Source organism: Moschus berezovskii, chromosome 2 (assembly GCF_049115385.1).
Source record: "Moschus berezovskii isolate FMDL1 chromosome 2, NW_MosBer_1.0, whole genome shotgun sequence".
Lineage (NCBI taxonomy): Eukaryota > Metazoa > Chordata > Mammalia > Artiodactyla > Moschidae > Moschus > Moschus berezovskii.
Genome location: NC_142461.1, coordinates 47322082 through 47346769, shown reverse-complemented (window position 1 = coordinate 47346769; position 24688 = coordinate 47322082). Strand labels below are relative to the sequence as shown.

The 24688-nt window shown below is 43.1% G+C and overlaps 2 protein-coding genes across 14 annotated transcripts in view; one reads left to right on the top strand and one right to left on the bottom strand.

Moving 5' to 3' along the window:
* The window catches only part of LOC129538400 (aldehyde oxidase 4-like), a 71419-nt gene extending 48100 nt beyond the window's left edge, over positions 1 to 23319 (top strand). For 2 of the 4 annotated variants that reach the window (XM_055398568.2, XM_055398567.2), the window contains 9 exons: positions 239 to 334; positions 711 to 839; positions 5469 to 5543; positions 7483 to 7535; positions 8004 to 8118; positions 8280 to 8345; positions 17326 to 17511; positions 20522 to 20689; positions 22155 to 23319. In XM_055398568.2, coding sequence (XP_055254543.2) covers positions 239 to 334; positions 711 to 839; positions 5469 to 5543; positions 7483 to 7535; positions 8004 to 8118; positions 8280 to 8345; positions 17326 to 17511; positions 20522 to 20689; positions 22155 to 22208 — 942 coding nt within the window. In that variant the 3' untranslated portion in view covers positions 22209 to 23319. The remainder of the gene's footprint in view (positions 1 to 238; positions 335 to 710; positions 840 to 5468; positions 5544 to 7482; positions 7536 to 8003; positions 8119 to 8279; positions 8346 to 17325; positions 17512 to 20521; positions 20690 to 22154) is intronic. The other 2 variants (XM_055398571.2, XM_055398569.2) reach the window with 2 other exon arrangements.
* The window catches only part of LOC129538403 (biogenesis of lysosome-related organelles complex 1 subunit 1-like), an 86110-nt gene that overhangs the window by 48006 nt on the left and 13416 nt on the right, over positions 1 to 24688 (bottom strand). For 3 of the 10 annotated variants that reach the window (XR_008682209.1, XM_088828444.1, XM_088828450.1), the window contains one exon: positions 4106 to 4230. The exons of 1 other annotated variant lie outside the window; for it this stretch is intronic. The gene's annotated coding sequence lies outside the window, so the exon portion shown is untranslated. Of the gene's footprint in view, positions 1 to 830; positions 2703 to 4105; positions 8018 to 24216; positions 24300 to 24688 lie in introns of those variants that run through there. 6 more of the 10 variants (XM_088828449.1, XR_016035401.1, XR_016035402.1 and 3 more) reach the window with 6 other exon arrangements.

The window sequence follows — 24688 nt, the reverse complement described above, 5'->3', positions numbered from 1 at the left end:
CTCCAGAGGGCAGGACACATGTGGGAATGTGGCTGAGCCACACTTCATGCCTCTGCACTAGTGTTTACAAGTCTGGGGCTTATTGACAGGGCTTGTCTGTTGCTATCTGTAAAAGGCTTTCCTCTCCAATGTAAACAATGAGAGGGTGGCTCATTGAAGCAAAACCATTCATTGGGTAGCCTCAGCTAAACTCATGGCAACATTTGGCCATATCTGGTTTTATAATTATTATTCCCAGGCTGCTGCTCTTGTCCACATCTATCTTGATGGCTCTGTCTTGGTGAGTCATGGTGGCTGTGAACTGGGACAAGGCCTTCACACCAAAATGATCCAGGTGAGATATGTATTCCTTTTCTCCATTGTGGAAGAGTATCACTGGACCTCAACCTTGTCTGCCTGTGTTGTCCTAAGCTAGATGTCCCAGAGTGACTATACTGCTGCATAGCTACTATGAAAGAGGTATAAAAGAAAACACAAAAAGATTCTTTGGTTGGCCACAAAGAAAACAGTGTATGCTTCACAGTGCCATTTAAAATCTTCTGACTTATGTAATCAACATATAAAGTCCCCAATGTTCCCTTAAATGTTCATCAGTACAGGGGAGCCAGGTTTTACACTCAGTTCAAAAAAGAATTAAAAGGTTTTTAACTTGTGGGGAGGGAGAATTAAAGTCAATGAAATAAACAGTATTTTTCTTCTGCTCCTGGCAGGTGGCGAGTCGTGAGCTGAACATCCCTGAGTCATATATACACCTGTCTGAGACGAACACAACCACAGTTCCCAATGCAACCTTCACAGCTGGCTCAATGGGGGCAGACATTAACGGGAAGGCCGTGCAGGTGACTTTTTTTCATTTCTCAGTCACCCAGGTGACCATGCTGGAGGGGACCTTGTCCCATCCCTTCTTTTATGGAACGTGAAACTGAGGCCAAGAGGGGTCAAGCAGCTGGTTCTAGATCTCTTAGCTAGTCACTGGCAAAACCAAGACTCCAAGTTGTTCCAGCTCCCTCTGTGGGCTTCTCTCCTCTCCCTTGAATAAAGTCTATCTCTACTTGTTCTAATAACTCTAAGATCACTTAAAATCCATTTTAGGGGGCCTTGACACAAGGGTTTCCCTGGTGGCTCAGAGGTTAAAGCGTCTGCCTCCAACGCGGGAGACCCAGGTTTAATCCCTGGGTCGGGAAGATCCCCTGGAGAAGGAAATGGTAACCCACTCCGGTATCCTTGCCTGGAGAATCCCATGCATGGAGAAGCCTGGTAGGCTACAGTTCATAGGGTCGCAAAGAGTCGGAGACGACTGACTGAGCGACTTCACTTTCTTTTTTCTTTTTCTGACACAAGGCATTCAAGATCTTAGTTCAACTAGGGATTCAACCCATACACCCTGCAGTGGAAGCGCAGAGTCCTAACCACTGGACCACCAGGAAGTCCCCCATTGGTCTCTTTTATTAGCAGAAACTATCTCATTTCAGTAATTTAAATGTCCAATCCAAAATTCCAAAATGTACTTCAAATTCCACTGTCTTTGCTACTTTCCAGCTTGGGCCTGTAGGCGGAAAGGGACAGGCATGGCTCCTCTCCATTTCTCTCCCTACCCTTTCTCCCCCTGCCACCATCCTCCTCACCTACGTTTCAGACCCTTATAAAGTCCAAGGAAGAGCGAGCACAGAGGTGAGAGGCAGAATGGGTCTTACTTGGCTGGCATCAGTGTAATCTGAGTGTGCTACATCTGATTCCTCCCCTCGTGGGTGCCATCGTGAGCTCCCTAGAGGGCCCCTTCCAGGAAGCTTTGACCTGGGCCGTGCCTCTCTATGGCTTTAGCCACTTGTGACCTGCCCCAGCCCCACCTGAGCCCCAGGCCAGCTGCCTCCTCTTTCTACTGAGGGACCTCCCCACTTTCAGGAAGCTCTGATACAGGAAAGTAAAAGTGAAAGTCACTCAGTCGTGTCTGACTCTTTGCAACCCCATGGCCTGTACAGTCCATGGAATTCTCCAGGCCAGAATACTACAGTGGGTAGCCTTTCCCTTCTCCAGGGGATCTTCCCAACCCAGGGATCAAACCCCGGTCTCCCGCACTGCAGACGAATTCTTTACTAGCTGAGCCACAAGGGAAGCTCTGATACAAGGGGTCCTTTTAAATCTAGAGATTAGAGGTTAGCCAGAGCTGGGAGGCAGGGCAACAGAAATTACTTCATGACAGTTACAGAGTCACAAAAAAATACATACAAGAATAAAATTGCTTTCAAAATCAGTGGGTAAAGTATAGCTTACAACATGAAAACTTCGTTTATTAATAGAACTATGTGGATATTGCTGGGCCACCTTTGAGACAAAATAAAATTCTTCATCTGAAGTCTAAAAATGTAGGAGATCTCAAAACGAAGCCTTCCCACACACTGGCGTCCACTTTCTGGTTTGGACAGAGCTGTGTCCAGCAGATCCGGAGATAGCTGCTTGGGAGGAAAGGAGGGGCAGTTTGTCACCCAGTTGCCATCAGGCCTCCTACAGCTTTGCAGTGGCCTTCCATGGTGGGTTGATTATGAAGAACTTTCGAGGTTCACAGCTTCCCAAGGCTCTAGACTCTTTGTCAGCCAATCATCATGTCAGATTTTCAAAAGAACCACGTGGAGCAGAAGCTGGGGCTTCATTGGCTACAAAGGAGACAGTGGCTCTAGCCCTGGTGTAAATAGGCTGTCCGTTGGCTGAGGAAAGTGAAGTTGTTAATTTCAGAACCCCAGAATTCTTTTTTAAATCTCAAGTCATTTATATGGGAGTAAAATATAGGAAATAGCTATAAAAAAAGAAAAAATGCCTTGCAGAAAAGTCCAGAAAATTTTCAAATTAAAAGCAGCAGTAAGAGGATGAGGTAAATCAATACACATTAGTACATTTAGGCCTACAGAAGAAGAGATTGACTAAATATTAAATACCACAAAGCATAGAAAGCAGCAAGTGGAGAAGACTGCTTTCATTTTGGTTTTGTCTTCTGAATTTTGTCTTAAAATGGAATGGTTAAATACTATTAACCATTCTATTAATTAGAAAAAATATCACCCAGGGCGGCATCCACAACACAGACATCACCCAGAACATGTGTACCTCTGGGGACTGTTGGTGAATGGGAGGATGGTGCCTCCCAGAGATGGCCCCTCCCAGAGATGGCCCTCCAGGGCCCACGCCTGCTGCGGGTAGCCTCTTATCTACAGACTTGATTCAGAAGCAGATTCTGTTTTTGCACGGACCCCAGCTCTGGGGAATGCATATCAAGGTCTCGGAGTAACTCTGAAGCACCTCTCCCTGGGCTCAGCATGGGGAAAGCTCTGCCTGCCCCTCCTCCCTGAAGAGATGGAGACCACAGCGCACCAACATCCTTCTCCTTGTGACACCCTCTCCCTCATTCCAAGTTTCTAGTGTCCTGGCTTCAGCCCTCTGATCCCGCTGAGGTGGGTGAGGGAGTGTGTGTGCAGCCACCCTTTCTCTGCACGACCTGCATAGGAGGTAGGCCACCTTGATTTGGAATGAGGGGCTGTTTGTCAGCTACTGGTCTCATTCTTGTGGGTCCCTGGCCTAAAATGAGTTAGCAAAGCCTTTTAACATCCTGTCAGTAAACAACAAATTATTAAATATAATAAAGACAGAAAAAAGAAATGCAATGCCAGGTGTCATGAATCAAAAGAAGTTATGAAAAGAGCAAGTAGAAGTGTTGAGGGTGCCATCTTAGGCAGCAGGGAAATCAGGCAGGTGCTGCCCCTGAGCCTGGTACCTGAACAGCCAGGAGGGAAGCAGAGTAGGAGGCAGGCAGGAGAGGTGAGACAGAGAAGTGAGGGCTGAGGCGGGCTGTACCTGCTCACTGTCAAAGCTGGATAAGGCTATAAGCGGAGAATATTGTACTACCCTCCCTACTTCGATGTATTTCAAATTTTTCTACAATGCAAAGGAAGCCAGAAACATTAGTATCTGGCATTGGGAGCTTCAATAGGAAGAGGTGACTTTATCAGAGAACATAAAGTGAGAGAATTCTATGTAGGAGGAAAAGGCATTCAGGAGGTTATGAAAGAATGGCAAAATTCTCTACAACATCTCACTTTCTTAAGGGAAAACTTACCTCAGGAGCCCCTCGCACTGTTGAGTGTAAAGCTTTCCATAGGAGCATGTGGTCAGGGTAAGGGGAAGAACAGCTGAGCTTCAGACAGGCGGGAACTCTGTGACTCAAGTTTGTCTTGAAGGTATCTGTTGGTACTGAGGTCAGTATTGAAAACTGAATGAGCCAGCAAAGGCGGATTTATGAAAACAGGGATCTCCCTGATACACGAGAAGCCAGAGGCCATTTCCCAAAGACAGAACGGAAGAAATAGAAACCAAGAGAAGGTGTGAGCAGGGCTGAGTTTGAGAGGAGTAACTAAGGGTAGACAAGTAAATAGATTTGCATTTGAATTGAGTGGAAGCCAAGCTGAGGCCCATGGACACCTGGGGATCAGTGGGGGTAATCTTAAGGGTCTGAGTTTCATCTCAATAATTTTTATTTTCATTTCAATGAAAATCTTTGAAAAATTAAAGCAAGCATGTTTAGCCTCATCAGAATGACCACTTTATAAGTGGAGGGTTGCCATGAGATCTCTTTGTCCACATTTGGGACCAAGAAGTATACTTTGTGTCAAGGTAACAATAGCAGAGATGGACTTGATATGTGAATGATGTTTCCTTGCCCAGTGAATAGCAAATGATGGCAAAGTATGAAGTGCAAAATAAAAATCCATAGCAATTTAAATGAGAGAAAATTGATCCGTCAATTGGCACGCACTAGGCACATGAACTCCAAAGTACGTATGCCTCATCACTCCAGACCTTTCTTCATTCCAAGCATCAGTTTAGCTTCAGAAAAACAGCATCAGCAACCCACTAAATTAATGTTATTCTGAATTGTATTGGTCTATAGATTGGTTTGTATGCTTTGTCGTTTTATTTTTGCTTTAGAGTCATCAAAGAGCTATAACTATAAACAGACTCTATGTAACATTTTGTTAGTTCAGTTGCTCAGTCGTGTCCGACTCTTTGCGACCCCATGAATCACAGCACGCCAGGCCTCCCTGTCCATCACCAACTCCCGGAGTTCACTCAAACTCATGTCCATCGAGTCGGTGATGCCATCCAGCCATCTCATTCTCTGTCGTCCCCTTCTCCTCCTGCCCCCAATCCCTCCCAGCATCAGTCTTTTCCAGTGAGTCAACTCATCGTTAACACATATTTAAACAAGATGATAATAAAAATAATTTTCAGTCAACACCGCAGGAGCCACAAGGATGTCTGTCTCCCTCAGAGGGGTTCCATCCATGACTCACATTTAAGAAGCCCTGCCCAGAGGACTAGGACGCAGGTTCACAAAACTGATCGTCTACATTTGAATTGATTTAAGTATTTTGCTGTTCCCTGAGGCCTTCATTTCTGATATTTCAAATATTTCTTTTTAGAATGCCTGCCAAATTCTTAAGGCCCGTCTTCAGCCAGTCATCAGGAAAAACCCTAAGGGAACGTGGGAGGAGTGGGTGAGTGTTCTCTTTATCACCCTTGCTTGCCCGGAAAAGGGCAAATACACCCAGGTGGGTCAAATCCTGCGTGCACGGACCAATTTGTGGTGCCCTTTCAAGAACAAAACATTTCTTAACATTACTTCTGCTTTTCCAAAAGAGTAAGAGAGATGTCTGTGTTCACTGCAATGTGACTTTATTTCGGAGCCCAGTCTCTCACAGAGCATGATGACAGCATAAGTAATAAGTGTTAGTCACTCAGTCATGTCTCTTTGTAACCCCATGGGCTGTAGCCCACCAGGCTCCTCTGTCCATGGAATTCTCTAGGTCAGAATACTGGAGTGAGTTGCTATTTCCTTCTCCAAGGGATCTTCCCTACCCAGAGATCGAACCCAGGTTTCCTGCCTTGCAGTCAGATTGTTTACCATCTGAGCCACCAAGGAAGCCCTGATGACAGCATAGGGTCTAAACTGAAACACACCTGGTATTGCTGCCCTGCCCTGTCACTGCCCAGGCTCCCTAGGCCTGTCCCCTGGTGCTTCAAGGCCTCGGTTTTCTCACAGAGCAACAGAAATAATAGCAGTCCTAATATCAAAAGATTACTCTAATAACTTTATAATAAGTAATTAATATAATTATATTAAATATCATAAGCTATATTTAATTAACATAATGATTAATTATTTTGTTTTTATTATTATAGCCATTAGAAGTATTATTCCCAGCCCTACTCAGTTTATTCCAGCAGGGAAGCTGACATAATACACCGAGACAGGCATTCAAATTATTTGGGAAAAAGTTAGGGTAAGAATACATACACGCATATACGCATATACATATATGTGTGTATAAATATAGATATACATTCCTGTGTGCATACCTAATGTACATAAGTGCATGAATGCGGGCTAGCCCGTTTTCTAATTTATTTTTTTATTTTTTTCTCTTTTTTTTTTTTTATTTTATTGGAGGCAAATTACCTTACATCAATATATTGGTTGGTTTTGCCATACATTGACACGAATCCGCGCCGGGTGTACATGTGTTCCCTTTCTTGAACCTCCCTCTTCCCCATATCCTCCCTCCAGGTCATCCCCGTGCACCAGCCCCAAGCATCCTGTATCATGCATCAAACCTGGACTGGTGATTCATTTCACATATGATAATATACATGCTACAATGCCATTCTCCCAAATCATCCCACCTTCACCCTCTCCCACAGAGTCCCAAAGACTGTTCTATATACCTATGTCTCTTTTGCAGTCTCATATACAGGGTTAAGGTTACCATCTTTCTAAATTCCATATATATGCGTTAGTATACTGTATTGATGTTTTTCTTTCTGGCTTACTTCACTCTGTATAATAGGCTCCAATTTCATCCACCTCATTAGAACTGATATATAATTAAATATATCATAAGCTATATTTAATTAATATAATGATTAATTATTTTGTTTTTATTATTATAGCCATTAGAAGTATTATTCCCAGACCTACCCAGTTTATTCCAGCAGGGAAGCTGACATAATACACCGAGACAGGTATTCAAATTATTTGGGAAAAAGTCAGGGTAAGAATACATACACGCATATACGCATATACATGTATGTGTGTGTAAATACAGATATACATTCCTGTGTGCATACCTAATGTACATAAGTGCATGAATGCGGGCTAGCCCGTTTTCTAATTTAAAAAGCCAAAAAGGGTGAAAAAATAATAAACTTCATACTACAATCTCAAAAAAATAGAGAGTCCCAGAGTACAGCCAGCAGCTGCCTTTATGCACCTCCCTTGGAAAGCCTGAACTGTGGCTTGTATGGGCGTGAGTCTCACTCCAGGGGAACACAGATAGAGAGCTCAGTGCAAACTAGAGGAAGCAAGCCCCTCATGGAAGGCCTGTCTCGTTGCTTTCCCCAAACTTTAATTTCTTTGTAACCAATCATCTCTTCCAGATTTCGGAAGCCTACGAAGAATCCATCAATCTCTCCACTACTGGATATTTCAAGTAAAGGACATTCTTGTTTTGGCTTAGATTACACTTAGGCAAGGATGGTGTGCACTCAGCTATCTGACCAAGTGCCCCGAGAACCCTGGAGCTCTTCTGGGCCCCTTGTCAACCCTCAGCCCTGGGTCATGGGGTGAGAAGGGAGGTGGGGGAGGGCCAAAGACTCCCAGGGGCCGCCATGCTGTTAACCAACCAGAAGGGACACCATAGCTCCCTATGAACCGCTCTGACCATCCCAGCAACTGTGCGCTGGAGGGCAGGGGTGGGACACCAGTGGACCTTCTCCCCACGTCTGCGGTGGTTCTCTTGCAACTCTGATCACTACCACCCCGCTCTCAGGAAATGGGAAGAGAGGCATCAGCCACAGGGTGGGTGCTCTCTTCATCTCCAGGACCCAGAGCTCAGCGGGCGTTCAGTCCACTAGTGGGTAAAATGCCTTTCCTTTTTATTCCTGACTTCTCTTCTCAGAGGCTACCAGACAAATATGGACTGGAAGAAGGGGGAAGGTGACGCTTTCCCATATTTTGTTTATGGAGCATCCTGTTCCGAGGTTGAAGTCGACTGTCTTACAGGGGCTCATAAGGTAAAGAGAGACGTTTATGTTCACCATCTTCACAAACATTGTTTTCTGTGCTGTAAAGATTCTCGCAGTGGGAGAACCAGGGACAGATATATAATTTGAGTCCAGATCTGTTTAAAGTAAACAGTGTTTCCCATTGTGCTTTTTCTCTAATGTGTTTTCAGCTCCTTAGGACTGACATCTTCATGGATGCTGCTTTCAGCATAAACCCAGCTGTGGACATTGGACAGGTGCGTGATACCAGAACCGCTGCCACAGGGGCTTTTGGTCAGTTCCCTTTAGAAAATTCTTTCCCAGAGTCCTCTAAATGTTGTTTATGCCTGATGCAAGTATTCTACAAAATATAGTATACACTGCACACACGAATAGGTAAGATATTGGCAGAATATTCAAGAAAAGGTGTTTTTTCTTCAGTGGTTGCCTTTATGGCAGGAATATGTATGATTTCTAATTTAGCCTCAGTTCAGATTGCTAAAGCCTGGCTTGGAGAATTTTGAGCATGGCTTTACTAGCGTGTGAGATGAGTGCAATTGTGCAGTAGTTTGAGCATTCTTTGGAATTGCCTTTCTTTGGGATTGGAATGAAGACTGACCTTTTCCAGTCCTGTGGCCACCGCTGAGTTTTCCAAATTTGCTGGCATATTGAGTGCAGCACTTTCACAGCATCATCTTTCAGGATTTGAAATAGCTCAATTGGAATTCCATCACCTCCACTAGCTTTGTTCGTAGTGATGCTCTCTAAGGCCCACTTGACTTCACATTCCAAGATGTCTGGCTCCAGGTGAGTGATCTCGCCATCATGATTATCTTGGTCGTGAAGATCCTTTTTGTACAGTTCTTCTGTGTATTCTTGCCACCTCTTCTTAATATCTTCTGCTTCTGTTAGGTCCATACCATTTCTGTCCTTTATTGAGCCCATCTTTGCATGAAATATTCCCTTGGAATCTCTAATTTTCTTGAAGAGATCTCTTGTTTTTCCTATTCTGTTGTTTTCCTCTATTTCTTTGCATTGATCGCTGAGGAAGGCTTTCTTATCTCTCCTTGCTATTCTTTGGAACTCTGCATTCAGATGCTTATATCTTTCCTTATCTCCTTTGCTTTTCACTTCTCTTCTTTTCACAGCTATTTGTAAGGCCTCCTCAGACAGCCATTTTGCTTTTTTGCATTTCTTTTCCATGGGGATGGTCTTGGTCCCTGTCTCCTGTACAATGTCACGAACCTCCGTCCAGAGTTCATCAGGCACTCTATCAGATCTGGTCCCTTAAATCTATTTCTCACTTCCACTGTATAATCATAAGGGATTTGATTTAGGTCATATCTGAATGGTCTAGTGGTTTTCCCTACTTTCTTCAATTTAAGTCTGAATTTGGCAATAAGGAGTTCATGATCTGAGCCACAGTCAGCTCCTGGTCTTGTTTTTGCTAACTGGATAGAGCTTCTCCATCTTTGGCTGCAAAGAATATAATCAATCTGATTTTGGTGTTGACCATCTGGTGATGTCCGTGTGTAGAGTCTTCTCTTGTGTTGTTGGAAGAGGAGTTTGCTATGACCAGTGCGTTCTCTTGGCAAAACTCTATTAGCCTTTGCCCTGCTTCATTTTGTGCTCCAAGGCCAAATTTGCCAGTTACTCCAGGTGTTTCTTGACTTCCTACTTTTGCATTCCAGTCCCCTATAATGAAAAGGACATCTTTTTTGGGTGTTAGTTTTAAAAGGTCTTGTAGGTCTTCATAGAATCATTCAACTTCGGCTTCTTCAGCGTTACTGGTTGGGGCATAGGGTTGGATTACTGTAATATTGAATGGTTTGCCTTGGAAAAGAAGAGAAATCATTCTGTCGTTTTTAAGATTGCATCCAAGTACTGCATTTCAGACTCTTTTGTTGATCATGATGGCTACTCCATTTCTTCTAAGGGATTCCTGCCCACAATAGTAGATTCCAGATGTTCAAGCAGGTTTTAGAAAAGGCAGAGGAACCAGAGATCAAATTGCCAACATCCTCTGGATCATGGAGAAAGCAAGAGAGTTCCAGAAAAACATCTATTTCTGCTTTATTGACTATGCCAAAGCCTTTGACTGTGTGGATCACAATAAACTGTGGAACATTCTGCAAGAGATGGGAATACCAGACCACCTGACCTGCCTCTTGAGAAACCTGTATGCAGGTCAGGAAGCAACAGTTAGAACTGGACATGGAACAACAGACTGGTTCCAAATAGGAAAAGGAGTACGTCAAGGTTGTATACTGTCACCCTGCTTATTTAACTTATATGCAGAGTACATCATGGGGAACGCAGGGCTGGAAGAAGCACAAGCTGGAATCAAGATTGCCAGGAGAAATATCAATAATCTCAGATATGCAGATGACAGCACCCTTATGGCAGAAAGTGAAGAGGAACTCAAAAGCCTCTTGATGAAAGTGAAAGAGGAGAGTGAAAAGGTTGGTCTGAAGCTCAACAATCAGAAAACTAATTTCATGGCATCTGGTCCCATCACTTCATGGGAAATAGATAGGGAAACAGTGGAAACAGTGTCAGACTTTATTTTTGGGGGCTCCAAAATCACTGCAGATGCTGATTGCAGCCATGAAATTAAAAGACGCTTGCTCCTTGGAAGGAAAGTTATGACTAACCTAGATAGCATATTAAAAAGCAGAGACATTACTTTGCCAACAAAGTTCCGTCTAGTCAAGGCTATGTTTTTTCCCGTGGTCATGTATGGATGTGAGAGTTGGACTGTGAAGAAAGCTGATCGCTGAAGAATTGATGCTTTTGAACTGTGGTGCTGGAGAAGACTCTTGAGAATCCCTTGGACTGCAAGGAGATCCAACCAGTCCATTCTAGAGGAGATCAGTCCTGGGTGTTCATTGGAAGGACTGATGCTAAAGCTGAAAATGCAATACTTTGGCCACCTCATGCGACGAGTTGACTCACTGGAAAAGACTCTGATGCTGGGAGGGATTGGAGGCGGGAGGAGAAGGGGACGACAGAGAATGAGTTGGCTGGATGGCATCACCGACTCGATGGACATGAGTCTGAGTGAAATTCGGGAGTTGGTGATGGACAGGGAGACCTGGCGTGCTGTGATTCATGGGGTCGCAAAGAGTCGGACACGACTGAGCAACTGAACTAAACTGAATTTAGCCTCAGTTCCTTTTGTTCAGTCGCTCAGTTGTGTCTGACTCTTTGCGACCCCATGGACTGCAGCACACCAAGCTTTCCCATCCATCACCAACTCCCGGAGCTTGCTCAAACTCATGTCCATCAAGTTGGTGATGCCATCCAACCATCTCATCCTCTGTCATCCCCTTCTCCTCCTGTCTTCAATCTTTCCCAGCATCAGGGTCTTTTCAAACAAGGCTGTTTTTCACATCAGGTGGCCAGTGTATTGGAGTTTCAGCTTCAGCATCAGTCCTTCTGATGAATATTCAGGACAGATTTCCTTTAGGATAGAGTGGCTTTATCTCCTTGCAGTCCAAGGGACTCTCAAGAGACTCTCTTCTCCATCATCACAGTTCAAAAGCATCAATTCTTCGACCCTCAGCTTTCTTTACGGTCCAGTCCTCAACATCCATACATGACTACTAGAAAAACCATAGCTTTGATTATATGGACCTTTGTTAGCAAAGTAGTATCTCTGCTTTTTAATATGCTATTTAGGTTGGTCATAGCTTTTCTTCCAAGGAGAAAGTGTCTTTTAATTTCATGGCTGCAGTCACCATCTGCAATGATTTTGGAGCCCAAGAAAATAGAGCCTGTCACTGTTTCCATTGTTTCCATGAAGTGATGGGACCAGATGCCATGATCTTTACTTTTTGAATGTTGAGTTTTAAGCCAGCTTTTTCACTCTCCTCTTTCACTTTCATCAAGAGGCTCTTTAGTTCCTCTTCACTTTCTATCCTAAAGGTGGTGTCATCTGCATATCTGAGGTTATTGATATTTCTCCCAACAATCTTGATTCCAGCTTGTGCTTCATCCAGCCTGGCATTTCGCATGATGTAGTCTGCATATAATTTAAATAAGCAAGGTACAGTATACAGCCTTAACGTAAACGTACTTCTTTCCCAATTTGGAACCAGTCCATTGTTCCATATCCAATTTTAACTGTTGCTTCTTGATCTGCACAGATATTTCTCAAGGTAGGTAAGGTGATGTGGTATTCCCATCTTTTGAAGAATTTTCCACAGTTTGTTGTGATCCACACAGTCCAAGGCTTTAGCATAGTCAATGAAGCAGAAGTAAATGTTTTTCCGGAATTCTCTTGCTTTTTTGATGATCCAACGGATGTTGGCAATTTGAGCTCTGATTTCTCTGCCTTTTCTAAATCCAGCTTGAACATCTAGAAGTTTTCGGTTCATGTACTGTTGCAGCCTAGCTTGGAGAATTTTGAGCATTACTTTGCTAGCATGTGAGATGAGTACAATTGTGCGGTAGTTTAAACATTCTTTTGCATTGCCTTTCTTTGGGATTGGAATGAAAACTGACCTTTTCCAGTCCTATGGCCACTGCTGAGTTTTCCAAATTTGCTGGCATATTGAGTGCAGCACTTTCACAGCATCATCTTTTAGGATTTGAAACAGCTCAGTTGGAATTCCATTATCTCCACTAGCTTTGTTCATAGTGATGCTTCCTGAGGCTCACTTGACTTCACATTCCAGGATGTCTGGTTCTAGGTGAGTGATCACACCATCATGGTTATCTGGGTCATTAAGATCTTTTTTGTATAGTACTTCTGTGTATTCTTGCCACCTCTTCTTAATATCTTCTGCTTCTGTTAGGTCCATACTGTTTCTGTCCTTAATTGTGCCCATCTTTGCATGAAATGTTCCCTTGGTAACTCTAATTTTCTTGAAGAGATCGCTGCTGCTGCTGCTGCTAAGTCACCTCAGTCGTGTCTGACTCTGTGCGACCCCACAGATGGCAGCCCACCAGGCTCCTCTGTCCACGGAATTCTCCAGGCAAGAATACTGGAGTGGGTTACCATTTCCTTCTCCAATGCGTGAAAGTGAAAAGTGAAAGTGAAGTAGCTCAGTCATGTCCGACTTTAGCGACCCCATGGACTGCAGCCTACCAGGCTTCTCCATCCATGGGAGTTTTCAGGCAAGAGTACTGGACTGGGGTGCCACTGCCTTCTCTGAAGAGATCTCTAGTATTTCCCATTCTGTTATTTTCTTCTATTTATTTGCATTGATCACTTAAGAAGACTTTCTTATCTCTCCTTGCTATTCTTTGGAAATCTGCACTCAGATGGGTATATCTTTCCTTTTCTCCTTTGCCTTTAGCTTCTCTTTTTTTCTCAACTATTTGTAAGGCCTCCTCTGACAACCACTTTGCCTTTGCATTTCTTTTTCTTGGGGATAGTTTTGATCACCGTCTCCTGTACAATGTTATGAACCTCCGTCTGTAGTTCTTCGGGCAGTCTATCAGATCTAATCCGTTGAATCTATTTGTCCCTTCCACTGTGTAATCGTAAGGGATTTGATTTAGGTCACACCTGAATGATCTAGTGGTTTTCGCTACTTTCTTCAATTTAAGTCTGAATTTTGCAATATGGAGTTCATGATCTGAGTCACAGAGTCACAGTCCTCAGTGGACATTAATATGTTCATAATTATGGAACATTATATAAATACCTAATAGAAAGTTACAACAGTATTCATATTAATATTGGTTTTAAGTAGACCACAATGTAGCAAAATATAAGGAAAAAGGAAATGCTTAAAGTTTTTCCCCTCTTGCTGAATTTCTGATTTTTATCTCACAAATAAAATGAACATGACCAAAGGCTTTTTAAATTTAGAGTTAAAACCTTTTCAGCTGTTGGCATAGCTTTGCTTTTTTTCTAGCCTGTTACTCACAGTGGGTTCCCACAAACCAACAGCATCAGCCGACCCCAAACCTACCGATCAGCCCCAGGTGATAGAGAGTCAGCTAGTGCCATTCCACACCTGAGGAACAGTCTACACAGGCTGAGCAGCTTGACTTCACACCCAACAAACCTGTGGTGCTTTCATATGCAAACAGCTTCCCACTGTCCTAAGTCCTAGGAGACTGGTTTATCTAGATTGATGTACTTTATAAGGAACAGATGGGCCACTGGGTATTTCTCAAAATGTGATCCTCAGAGTCTGCAACATAAGACCTGTAGAGTTTATTTGAAATGAGGATCCCTGGCCCACCCAGGCCCAGACTAGCTCCATCATAACCTTGCTAGGCTGGGACTGGATTCCCCACTTTTTTTTTTAATTATTTATTGTAATTGGAGGCTAATTACTTTATAATATTGTGGTGGTTTCTGCCATACATTGACATGAATCAGCCACTTTTGTACATGTGTCCCCATCCCAAACCCCCCTCCCACTCCCCTCCCCATCCCATCCCTCTGGCTTGTCCCAGTGCACCGGCTTTGACTGCCTAGTTTCATGCATCGAACTTGGACTGGTCATCTATTTCACATATGGTAATATACATGTTTCAGTGCTATTCTCTCAAATCATCCCACCCTCGCCTTCTTCCACAGAGTCCAAAAGTCTGTTCTTTATAACTGTATCTTTTTTACTGTCTTACATATAGAGTTGTCGTTATCATCTTTCTAAATACCATATGTATGCATTAATATACTGTATTGGTGTTTCTCTTTCTGACTTACTTCACTTTGTATAATAGGCTCCAGTTTCATCCACCTCATTAGAACCGATTCAAATGTGTTCTTTTTAATAGCAGAGTAATATTCCATTGTGTATATGTACCACAACTTTCTTACCCGTTCATCTGTCCATGGACATCTAGGTTGCTTCCATGTCCTGGCTATTGTAAACAGTGCTGCAGTGAGCATTGGGGTACATGCAACTCTTTCAATTCTGGTTTCCTCAGTGTGTACATCCAGCAGTGGGATTGCTGGGTCATTATGGCAGTTCATTCGGCATAAGGAATCTCCACACTGTTCTTCATAGTGGCTGTACTAGTTTGCATTCCCACCAACAGTGTAAGAGGGTTCCCTTTTCTCCGCACCCTCTCCAGCATTTATTGTTTGTAGACTTTTTGATAGCAGCCATTCTGACTGGCGTGAGATGGTACCTCACTGTGGTTTTGATTTGCATTTCTCTGATTATGAGTGATGTTGTGCATCTTTTCATGTGTTTGTTAGCCATCTGTATGTCTTCTTTGGAGAAGTGTCTGTTTAGTTTTTTGGCCCATTTTTTGATTGGGTCGTTTATTTTTCTGGAATTGAGCTGCATGAGCTGTTTGTATATCTTTGAGATTAATTCTTTGTCAGTGACTTCATTTGCTATTATTTTCTCCCATTCTGAAGGCTGTCTTTTCACCTTGCTTATAGTTTACTTCATTGTACAAAAGCACTTTTAACCTGAAATTCACTGGAAGTGGGTAAGGCTTAGGAACCACAAGCCTTACCTCCCATTCCCTTTTCTTCCCCTTCCTCCAAGCTCATTCCTGCCTCTTTATTGCTTAAGCAGAGGCATAAAGGGAGAGGTCATGATCAGGAAAATCTTGCATTTTTTCCATTGGAAAAGGAAAGAAAACCACAAGTGGGTTAGAATGCAACTCTTGGAATTTGATCTTTTCCTTAGGGATAAGCATTTGGAAATACTCATATTTAGTGTTTAAATTTGTTTACCTTATTCTGTAATTTTACGTTTTAATAAAATGCAAACTCTACTTCAATTTTTAACCTCCAGGAAGGTACCCCTTTTAAACAAGACCTTCCTTTTCCTAAGAACACAATCATTTGTAAATAGAACACAGCATGGCTTTAATTTTAAAATATTTAATTTAATAAAAATATTTCTTCTGACCCACCTTGTTTAACACTGATCTACTCTCCATACTAATTTATAAAGAGAAATAATGAAATGCAGAAATTATAATAAATACAGGTTCATGGTTCCATTTATTCTAGTTCATGTTCCTTTAATGTTAGCTTCTTTATTTTTTTAGATTGCTTTTAACTGCTTTTTTTAATTGGAGGATAATTGCTCTACAAAGTTGTGTTGGTTTCTGCCACACAACAAGGTGAATCAGCCATAAGTATACATATATCCCCATCCCTCTTGAGCCTCCCTTCCACCCCCACCCCATCCCACCCCTCTAGGTTGTCACAGAATATCAGGTTGGGGGTTCTGTGTTATACAACAACTTCCCTTTAGCTATCTGTTTTACATATGGGAATGTCTGTTTCAATGCTCCTCTCTCAGTTCACTGAACCTAGAGTAGTCTGTTATACAGAGTGAAGTAAGTCAGAAAGAGAAAAACAAATATCATATATTCACCCATATATATGGAATCTAGAAAAATGGTACTGATGAACTCTTTGCAGGGCAGGAATAGAGAGGCAGACATAGAGAACAGACTGGTGGACACAACAGGCGAAGGAGAAGGTGGGACAAATTAAGAGAGCAGCTTCTTTTACAACTAATTCAACAGACATTTATTGAGAATCCATGTACCAGGTGCCATGAATAAGAACAGAATACAGGAAGGTCAGGCCTCAGCGTACTTAGAAGCTCATGAGAGTGAAGCAAGAGCAAGAAGAGAACAGAGAATACACAGGGAAAATGCCCTCTGATCCCACGGTGATAGGGCAACTTGTTCAAGATGCCGTGAACCTGGATGAGGCAGTTCCTAAGTCCACCCAGGATGGACTTGGATGGTTGGAGGACCAAAAAGTCTCCAAAGAGGCAGTTATTCTTTGACTGGACTTGGAGGATGAATAGGCATTTGCCAGGTGGACAAGCTGAGTGGTGAACAATGAAGAGAGTAAGCTGCTTTACAAAGACTTGGAGGTCCTGGGAATTCCTGGTGGTCCAGTGGTTAGGACTCTTTGCTTTAACTGCCCTGACCTGGGTTCAATTCCTGGTTGGGAAACTAAGATCCCAAAGCCTCATGGGCGTGGCAAAAAAAATACAAAAAAAAAGAAAAATGAAGACTTGGAGATCTGAATGAATCTGGTGGATTTGTCACATTACCCAGAATTTGAGAAGTGTCAGGTCCCTGGAGGGTGGGGTCTCTGGTGAAAAGAGCTGGGGATGAGACCAGGCTACCTCTGGATGGTAGGCTCCAGATCCTAGGGACAATTCATAAAGTCACCACAGTGCCTTCAAGAGTGGCTTACTATAGTGCAGAGCTCCATTTTCAGTCACATTGGAACACTTATTCAACCAATATCACATACTTATGAACTGGAATTTTTGCCGGTAGATTGAAGGAGCATTTGTCCAAGGCATGGGATTCTATACCATAGAAGAGCTGAAATACTCCCCAGAAGGCGTGCTTTACTCTCGGGGTCCAGATGACTACAAAATCCCCACCGTCACTGAAATACCTGAAGAGTTCAATGTCACTTTGGTGCGTTCCCAAAATCCCATCGCCATCTACTCGTCCAAGGTAAGAGCCCGAGACCTCTATGTGAGTTTGTTAGGGCTGCCTTAACAAAACACTACAGACTGGGTCGCTTAAACAATGGAGATACATTTTCTCACAGTTCCGGATGTTGGGGTCTAAGATGAAGATGTGATTTCTTTTGAAGCCTCTCTTTGGCTGGCAGATGTACACCTTCTCCCTGTGCCTTTATATGATCATGGGTTTATCATATACTAAATGTGTCTCTGTGTCATAACATTCTTTTCCTTCAAAGGACACCAGTCATACTGGATTGGGGTCTACCCTAAAAACCTCATTCCTTAATTATCTTAAATTTAATTATCTTCAACTTAATTATCTCTCTAAAGAAACCTTATCTCCAAATATGGTCACAGTCTGAGGTAGTCAGGGTTAAGACTTCAGCATCTGAATTTGAGGAGGCACAATTCATCCCATAACAACCTACTCTGTCAATAAATAGTAAAACGGGGACTTCCTTGGTGGTCCAGTGGCCAAGACTCAGTGCTCCCAATGCAGGGGGTCAGGGTTTGACCCCTGGTCAGGGAACCAGATCCCCCATGCAGCAACTGGGAGGATCACATGCTACAACTAAAGATCCTGTGTACCACAACTAAGGTCCAGCACAGCCAAATAATTAAAAATAATTTTTTTAGAAAAAGAAATATAAGCAGCCCCATGAATTCACTTAACCCTTGCAATTGCAAATCCCAAAAGAAGAAGGAAAAAAAGCAAACATTCACTGACTTCAGAAGCCCAACTAGAGTCTTCACTCTTGGGTTGTTGTTCAGTTGCTCTCAGGAGAGATTATGAAATGAGTTTGAATCAGACAAGAAGGGCCAAGCAGTAGGCAGACATCTTGGGTCATTAGGCTAAGTGCCACCATGAGACTAAACTGAAGTAGGCATATTTCACTGGCCCTGGACCTTCTTTGCTGCAACCTTCCCATGCCCTCCAGTCTCAAGTCTTGCTTATCTACACTGCCTCTCCCCTCACTCTCCCCAAGTTAGGATAAACTTTCACACAAGCTTCTCACTGACAGTTTACTCTGAGGTGTTAATGCCACAAATACAGGAGGTGTTGACCCCAGGCTCCATAGAGCCAATGAGCTCTCACTGGCTCGTAAAGCCTTAGGGCAAGGTCCTCAAACACGTGTGGAAAACACACAACTTCTCCAACTGAAGTTCTGTTCTAGGCCCACATCTGGCCAGACAGATGGCAACTTTAACCTCAGGCTTTCAGAGAATTCCCTCTCTTTATTAGGAGTAGCTCAGGTTGGGAGGAAGGTGAGACTTCCTGTCCAAATGGTCTCTACCTCCACTTCACCAGACATCGACCAGGGTCATCGCTAAAGACCGTCCTGACACAGGGCACAGCCCTGGCCCTCAGGACCTAGCCACCTCTCTGCCCCGCCTCCCCTCTCCTCAGAGGAAAACTCTCCTTTTGCCAGCTCCTCCTCTCCCCCTCTCCCCACATTTGCTTCAGAGAGAACACCACGGGCTGGGATAGCTTTTATCTGCTTGGGCCCTTGGACCCATCTCTCCACTAAGGCCCTGGACACAGACCAAGAAGAAAGAAAGAAGAAAAATTAGTAAAAAGAAGCATTGCTGAATTATTCAGCATGTAATTGGGCTGGAAGAAGCACAAGCTGGAATCAAGATTGCCAGGAGAAATATCAATAACCTCAGATATGCAGATGACACTACCCTTATGGCAGAAAGTGAAGAGGAACTCAAAAGCCTCTTGATGAAAGTGAAAGAGGAGAGTGAAAAGGTTGGCTTGAAGCTCAACATTCAGAAAACAAAGATCATGGCATCTGGTCCCATCACTTCATGGGAAATAGATGGAAAAACAGTGGAAACAGTGTCAGACTTTATTTTTTTGGGCTCCAAAATCACTGCAGATGCTGATTGCAGCCATGAAATTAAAAGACGCTTACTGCTTGGAAGGAAAGTTATGACCAACCTTGATAGTATATTAAAAAGCAGAGACATTACTTTGCCAACCAAGGTCTGTCTAGTCAAGGCTATGGTTTTTCCTGTGGTCATGTATGGATGTGAGAGTTGGACTGTGAAGAAAGCTGATCGCCGAAGAATTGATGCTTTTGAAATGTGGTGTTGGAGAAGACTCTTGAGAGTCCCTTGTACTGCAAGGAGATCTAACCAGTCCATTCTAAAGGAGATCAATCCTGGGTGTTCATTGGAGGGACTGATGCTAAAGCTGAAACTGCAATACTTTGGCCACCTCATGCGACGAGTTGACTCACTGGAAAAGACTCTGATGTTGGGAAAGGTTGGGGGCGGGAGGAGAAGGGGACAACCGAGAATGAGATGGCTGGATGGCATCACTGACTCTGTGGACATGAGTTTGAGTGAACTCCGGGAGTTGGTGATGGACAGGGAGGCCCGGCGTGCTGTGATTCATGAGGTTACAGAGAGTCGGACACGACTGAGCGACTGAACTGAACTGAACTGAATGCCACCACATTGTTCATTCAAAAGCACCCAACACACAGTCAAGGAAGTTAACACATACAAAGACATCCACAGTCCACCCTCCAGGGGCAACCATCTCACTGTCTTTCAAGCTCAGCTACAAAGATTATTGTTCTTTTGTTGTGGTCTTGAGTTCAATGAAAATAGTCTGGAACTGCAGTTGGAGTATCCTAGAGGGCCCTGGGAGCTTCTGTCTCCAGAACTTTACCTGGGAGGGGGGAGGTGCGGTGGGTGGGCAGGGAGAGACATATTTTAGCTGCCCACTGTCCTGATGCCCCTGGGACATTTCCCTGGGCCACTCTGAGGAGGACCTCACACACACAAATCAGCAGGCGGGGGAGTGATGGAGAAGTGGGGAGGGTGGGAAGCAGGCGGGTAGGGTGGGAATTCGATTCTGGCAATTCTGATGCAATACATTCAGAGGGTTGTAAAGTCAGGAGGAGTGAGTGTGTGTGTGTGTGTGTACAAATTAGTCCTAAAAGAACCATGCAATTCTGACAGGCTTTTGCCCTCCTTCTCAGGGGTTAGGTGAGGCTGGAATGTTCCTGGGATCCTCCGTGTTGTTCGCCATATATGATGCCGTGGCTGCTGCCCGAAGAGAGAGGGGGCTGACCAAGACTTTCACCCTGAGCAGCCCAGCAACCCCTGAGTTGATTAGAATGACTTGTGTGGATCAGTTCACTGACATGGTAAGGGTGGTGAGGAGAGCTCCCTGTTAGAATCACCCCTTATGTGAACTTTCAGGTTCTTGGTATGGATCTGACAACCATGAAAAAATTACAAGGCACGTTCATCTTTTCCATTGAAAATTCTCATTCTGGCTTCACTTACTACTTCTTATATGCTTCAAACTGCAAATACAGCTGCAAAGTGAGCGACCCTCTTCAAATGATGGTTTAAAGTTTTAGACCCCAAATGAAAACACACAACTGACCCAGTGCTCATATCAAATGGACATGCTAGGTTACTTTAAACATTTTATAAAATGAAATTGATGTGCTATTTTCATTACCTCAATACCTAAACTAGATTAAATAGACATCAGATCTGGTCAATTATTCTGAAAAGATTTGTTAAGTAAACTAATAAAAATAATTTAAATGAAACTATCAAGTCACAGGGCTTCCCAGGTGGCACTAGTGGTGAAGAACCTGCTTGCCAGTGCAAGAGACACAAGAGACACGGGTTCAATCCCTGGGTTGGGAAGATCCCCTGGAGGAGGGCATGGCAACACTCCAGTATTCTTGCCTGGAGAATCCCATGGACAGGGGAGGCTAGTGGGTTACAGTCCATAGGGTCGCAAAGAGTCAGACACGACTGAAGTGACTTAGCATGCACGCACACACATCAAGTCACTGGGAACACTTTGATATGCCCTGTAATCACACACTAATAGATCATGGGCCCACTTTACAGCTGCTGAAAATACAACCTAGAACTACCATCAGAGATTGTTTCTCTACTGAACTGCTTACTGCAGCCCTAAATGAGTCTCTGGTGTAAAATTACATCGCCTCAACAGGGAGGAGATACATGCGTACTTATAGCTGATTCATGTTGCTATACAGCAGAAACCAACACAACATTGTAAAGCAATTATCCTCCAATTAAAAACTTTTTAAGAATTAGATTGCACTTTATGCCTTTGAAATTACAGAGCTTCTGAATGCTGCTGCTGCTGCTGCTAAGTCACTTCAGTCGTGTCCGACTCTGTGTGACCCCATAGACGGAAGCCCACCAGGCTCCCCCTTCCCTGGGATTCTCCAGGCAAGAACACTGGAGTGGGTTGCCATTTCCTTCTCCAATGTGTGGAAGTGAAGTCGCTCAGTCGTGTCTGACCCTTAGCGACCCCATGGACTGCAGCCTATCAGGCTCCTCCATCCATGGGATTTTCTAGGCAAGAGTACTGGAGTGGCTTGCCATTGCCTTCTCCGGGGCTTCTGAATAAGATGCATCTTATCCAAAACATAAGTAGTATATGAGAATAAGGAGATTTAAAACTCAAGGATTGAAAGAAATATGAAAATTATCTAATTTTGATAAGAATAAAATGGATATTGACTTTTCTTTTTTAAAAAATTTTTGTCTTCTGAATTACAACTTATTTCATATAACAATATTTTATTAATAATTTTTTCTTTTGATCTTCTTTAGATTCCCAGAGATGATCCATCAACATTTACACCTTGGTCCATCCACGTGTCTTAATCCTCAGAAAATGTGTTTTCCTCAAAAATTGCAAGAATACATGTTTGACCTTAAAATTTTCAAACCCAAGCAAAATGTAGGTTGGCCCCCAGTTGTCGAGGGTAATTTTAGCATCTTTTCATTATTCTGTGTGGTTTAGGCCACTGTGTGATTCTGTTTTAGGATTCACATTTTCACCAAAATGTGTAAGGCGGTTTAGAATCAAAAATTCTTCTTTTCATTTGTATTATCATAAATATCCACAGCATCAGAATTTTCAACAGTGTTGGAGTTTTCATTACCCAACAACTCAATAGAGACTGCTCCTACTATGTTCTGCACAAGTCTGCTCACCCCCGAAATCATTCACCCCCAAAACTCTTGGGATTCCCCGAAGCCAGTGGTGTGCTGGTAGTAGCCAGTTCCTCTCAAAAAATCAATGATTTGCTTTATTTTGCCAATTTCCATGTTGTAAATACCCCACATTGGCCAACTCCAAACCACAGACAAGAGGTTTCTGAAGGCAGAGTTGGAAGAGATGCTTGAAACCTGCTCATGATCTCCAACTTGAAAGCCCAGGATAATCCTTGGTTCCTGCCGTTCCTCCCACACAGCCCATTTAGATGGGGCTTAGAGAGGCAAACTATCCGGAGCCTCCAGCTGGTCCTCATCTGCCATGAGCCACGAACATGGTACCATGTCTTCCTTACTTGGGAAACAACACAGACTAAAACGGCTGTCTCAGATCACCCTGGTGTCTCTTCTTTTGGCTTAGTGTCTAAAAGGTGAAATCAGAGCCCCTTTCCCTTTGCCGTCAAAGGGCCACAAAATCTTCAAGGTTCTCTTTCAGTTATTTCTTAGCTATTTTACATTGCATTTTCCTGAGGAAATGTAGTCTTATGCCAGAGAAGATGTTCAGTCTCCCGTGAAGTTTGAAAACACGAATAAACTAAATCATTTGTTGGGATCTGTGCACTAGGTATTAAAGCTCTGCGTTTACGTGGAGGATGGACATGAAGGGAAGGAGAGGCTGGGATGAATGGAGACAGTAGCATTGGCATGTGTACAATATCATGTGTGAAATAGCTAGCTAGTAGCTGTTTAGCACAGGGAGCTCAGCTCAGTGCTCTATGGTGACCTGGAGGGGTGGGATGGGGGTGGTGGGAGGGAGGCTCAAGAGGTACAGGATATATGTGTACATACAGCTGGTTCACCTTGCTGTACAACAGAAAACAAACACAACACTGTAAAACAATTATATTTCAGTTTTTTTAAAAAAGCTCTGCATTTATTAACAGTAATTTTGTGGTGGAAGATTAAGCTTGTAGCAATTGTTTGTGTGCAAAATGAGACTGGAAGAAGAGAAGGTTGGCAAATAGAAAGGAAAGGCTCACCAGTCAGCCTCTTATTCTGTGATGAGTAGGGGTGTGTGTGTGTGTGTGTGTATGTGTTTTTAAGTGTCTTTTAATTCACCCGGTAATCTAAATTACCTGGAACCCAGCCTACAAAAACTCATTGTCCCAGACAGAACAGTAAAAATAAGGTAGCTGATATATTTTTCCAGCAGTAAAATAGGAAGACACATTCATCACAAACATAAGTTTAAGAGTATTATGCTTCTTAGACTGTGTGAACAAGACTTCTGATAACAGAAACTGGATTTTTACAAAATCTGATTACTTCAGTAGTGTTTAGTTAAGTATAAGAATTGGAGTTGGGGAGGAAGAATTTATAAAAATAGTACAGTTTAAAGGATAGCAAGTTTCAAATATAAGATTGCTATATTAATGCCTTTAAAATTTGACAATTTATATTATCTAATAAACTATATTACTAATTTAGATAAATATCTGTTATTGTGTGTCTAATTTTAGATGTTATTGCAGTGATAGTTGTACGAGAAGTATAAAATACAAGATTTTCAGCCTGAGGACTCAGTAAACAGTCAAGCATACTTTGAGTGACAGAGCACATGATCATTATTAATTCTGGGCAAAACTGCCAGTGCTTGTCACTTATAGAAACTTACCTTTACTATTGGTGGCTCAGAGGTTAAAGCGTCTGCCTCCAATGCGGGAGACCCGGGTTCGATCCCTGGGTTGGGAAGATCCCCTGGAGAAGGAAACGGTAACCCACTCCAGTATTCTTGTCTGGAGAATCCCATGGACGGAGAAGCCTGGTAGGCTACAGTCCACGGGGTCGCATAGAGTCGGACACGACTGAGCGACGGAACGGAACGGAACTGTAAGCTCAATAAAAGTTTGTCAGAAGAGAAATAATATTACGTGGCAGGTACTACGCTTGCTGCCTTTTTCCTTTCAACTTAAAGGACACACAGGGCCCAACTATATGTCTTCTCCTGAATCAAAAGTTTATGATAGAACAGTTTTGTGCAACCTTACAAGATACTAGAGAAATGGAGTTGAGTGAATAGTGGCTGGGAGGGATTTGATTTCAGTTCAGTATCTTGACCCTGCAGCACCCGGCATGATCTTGGCTTT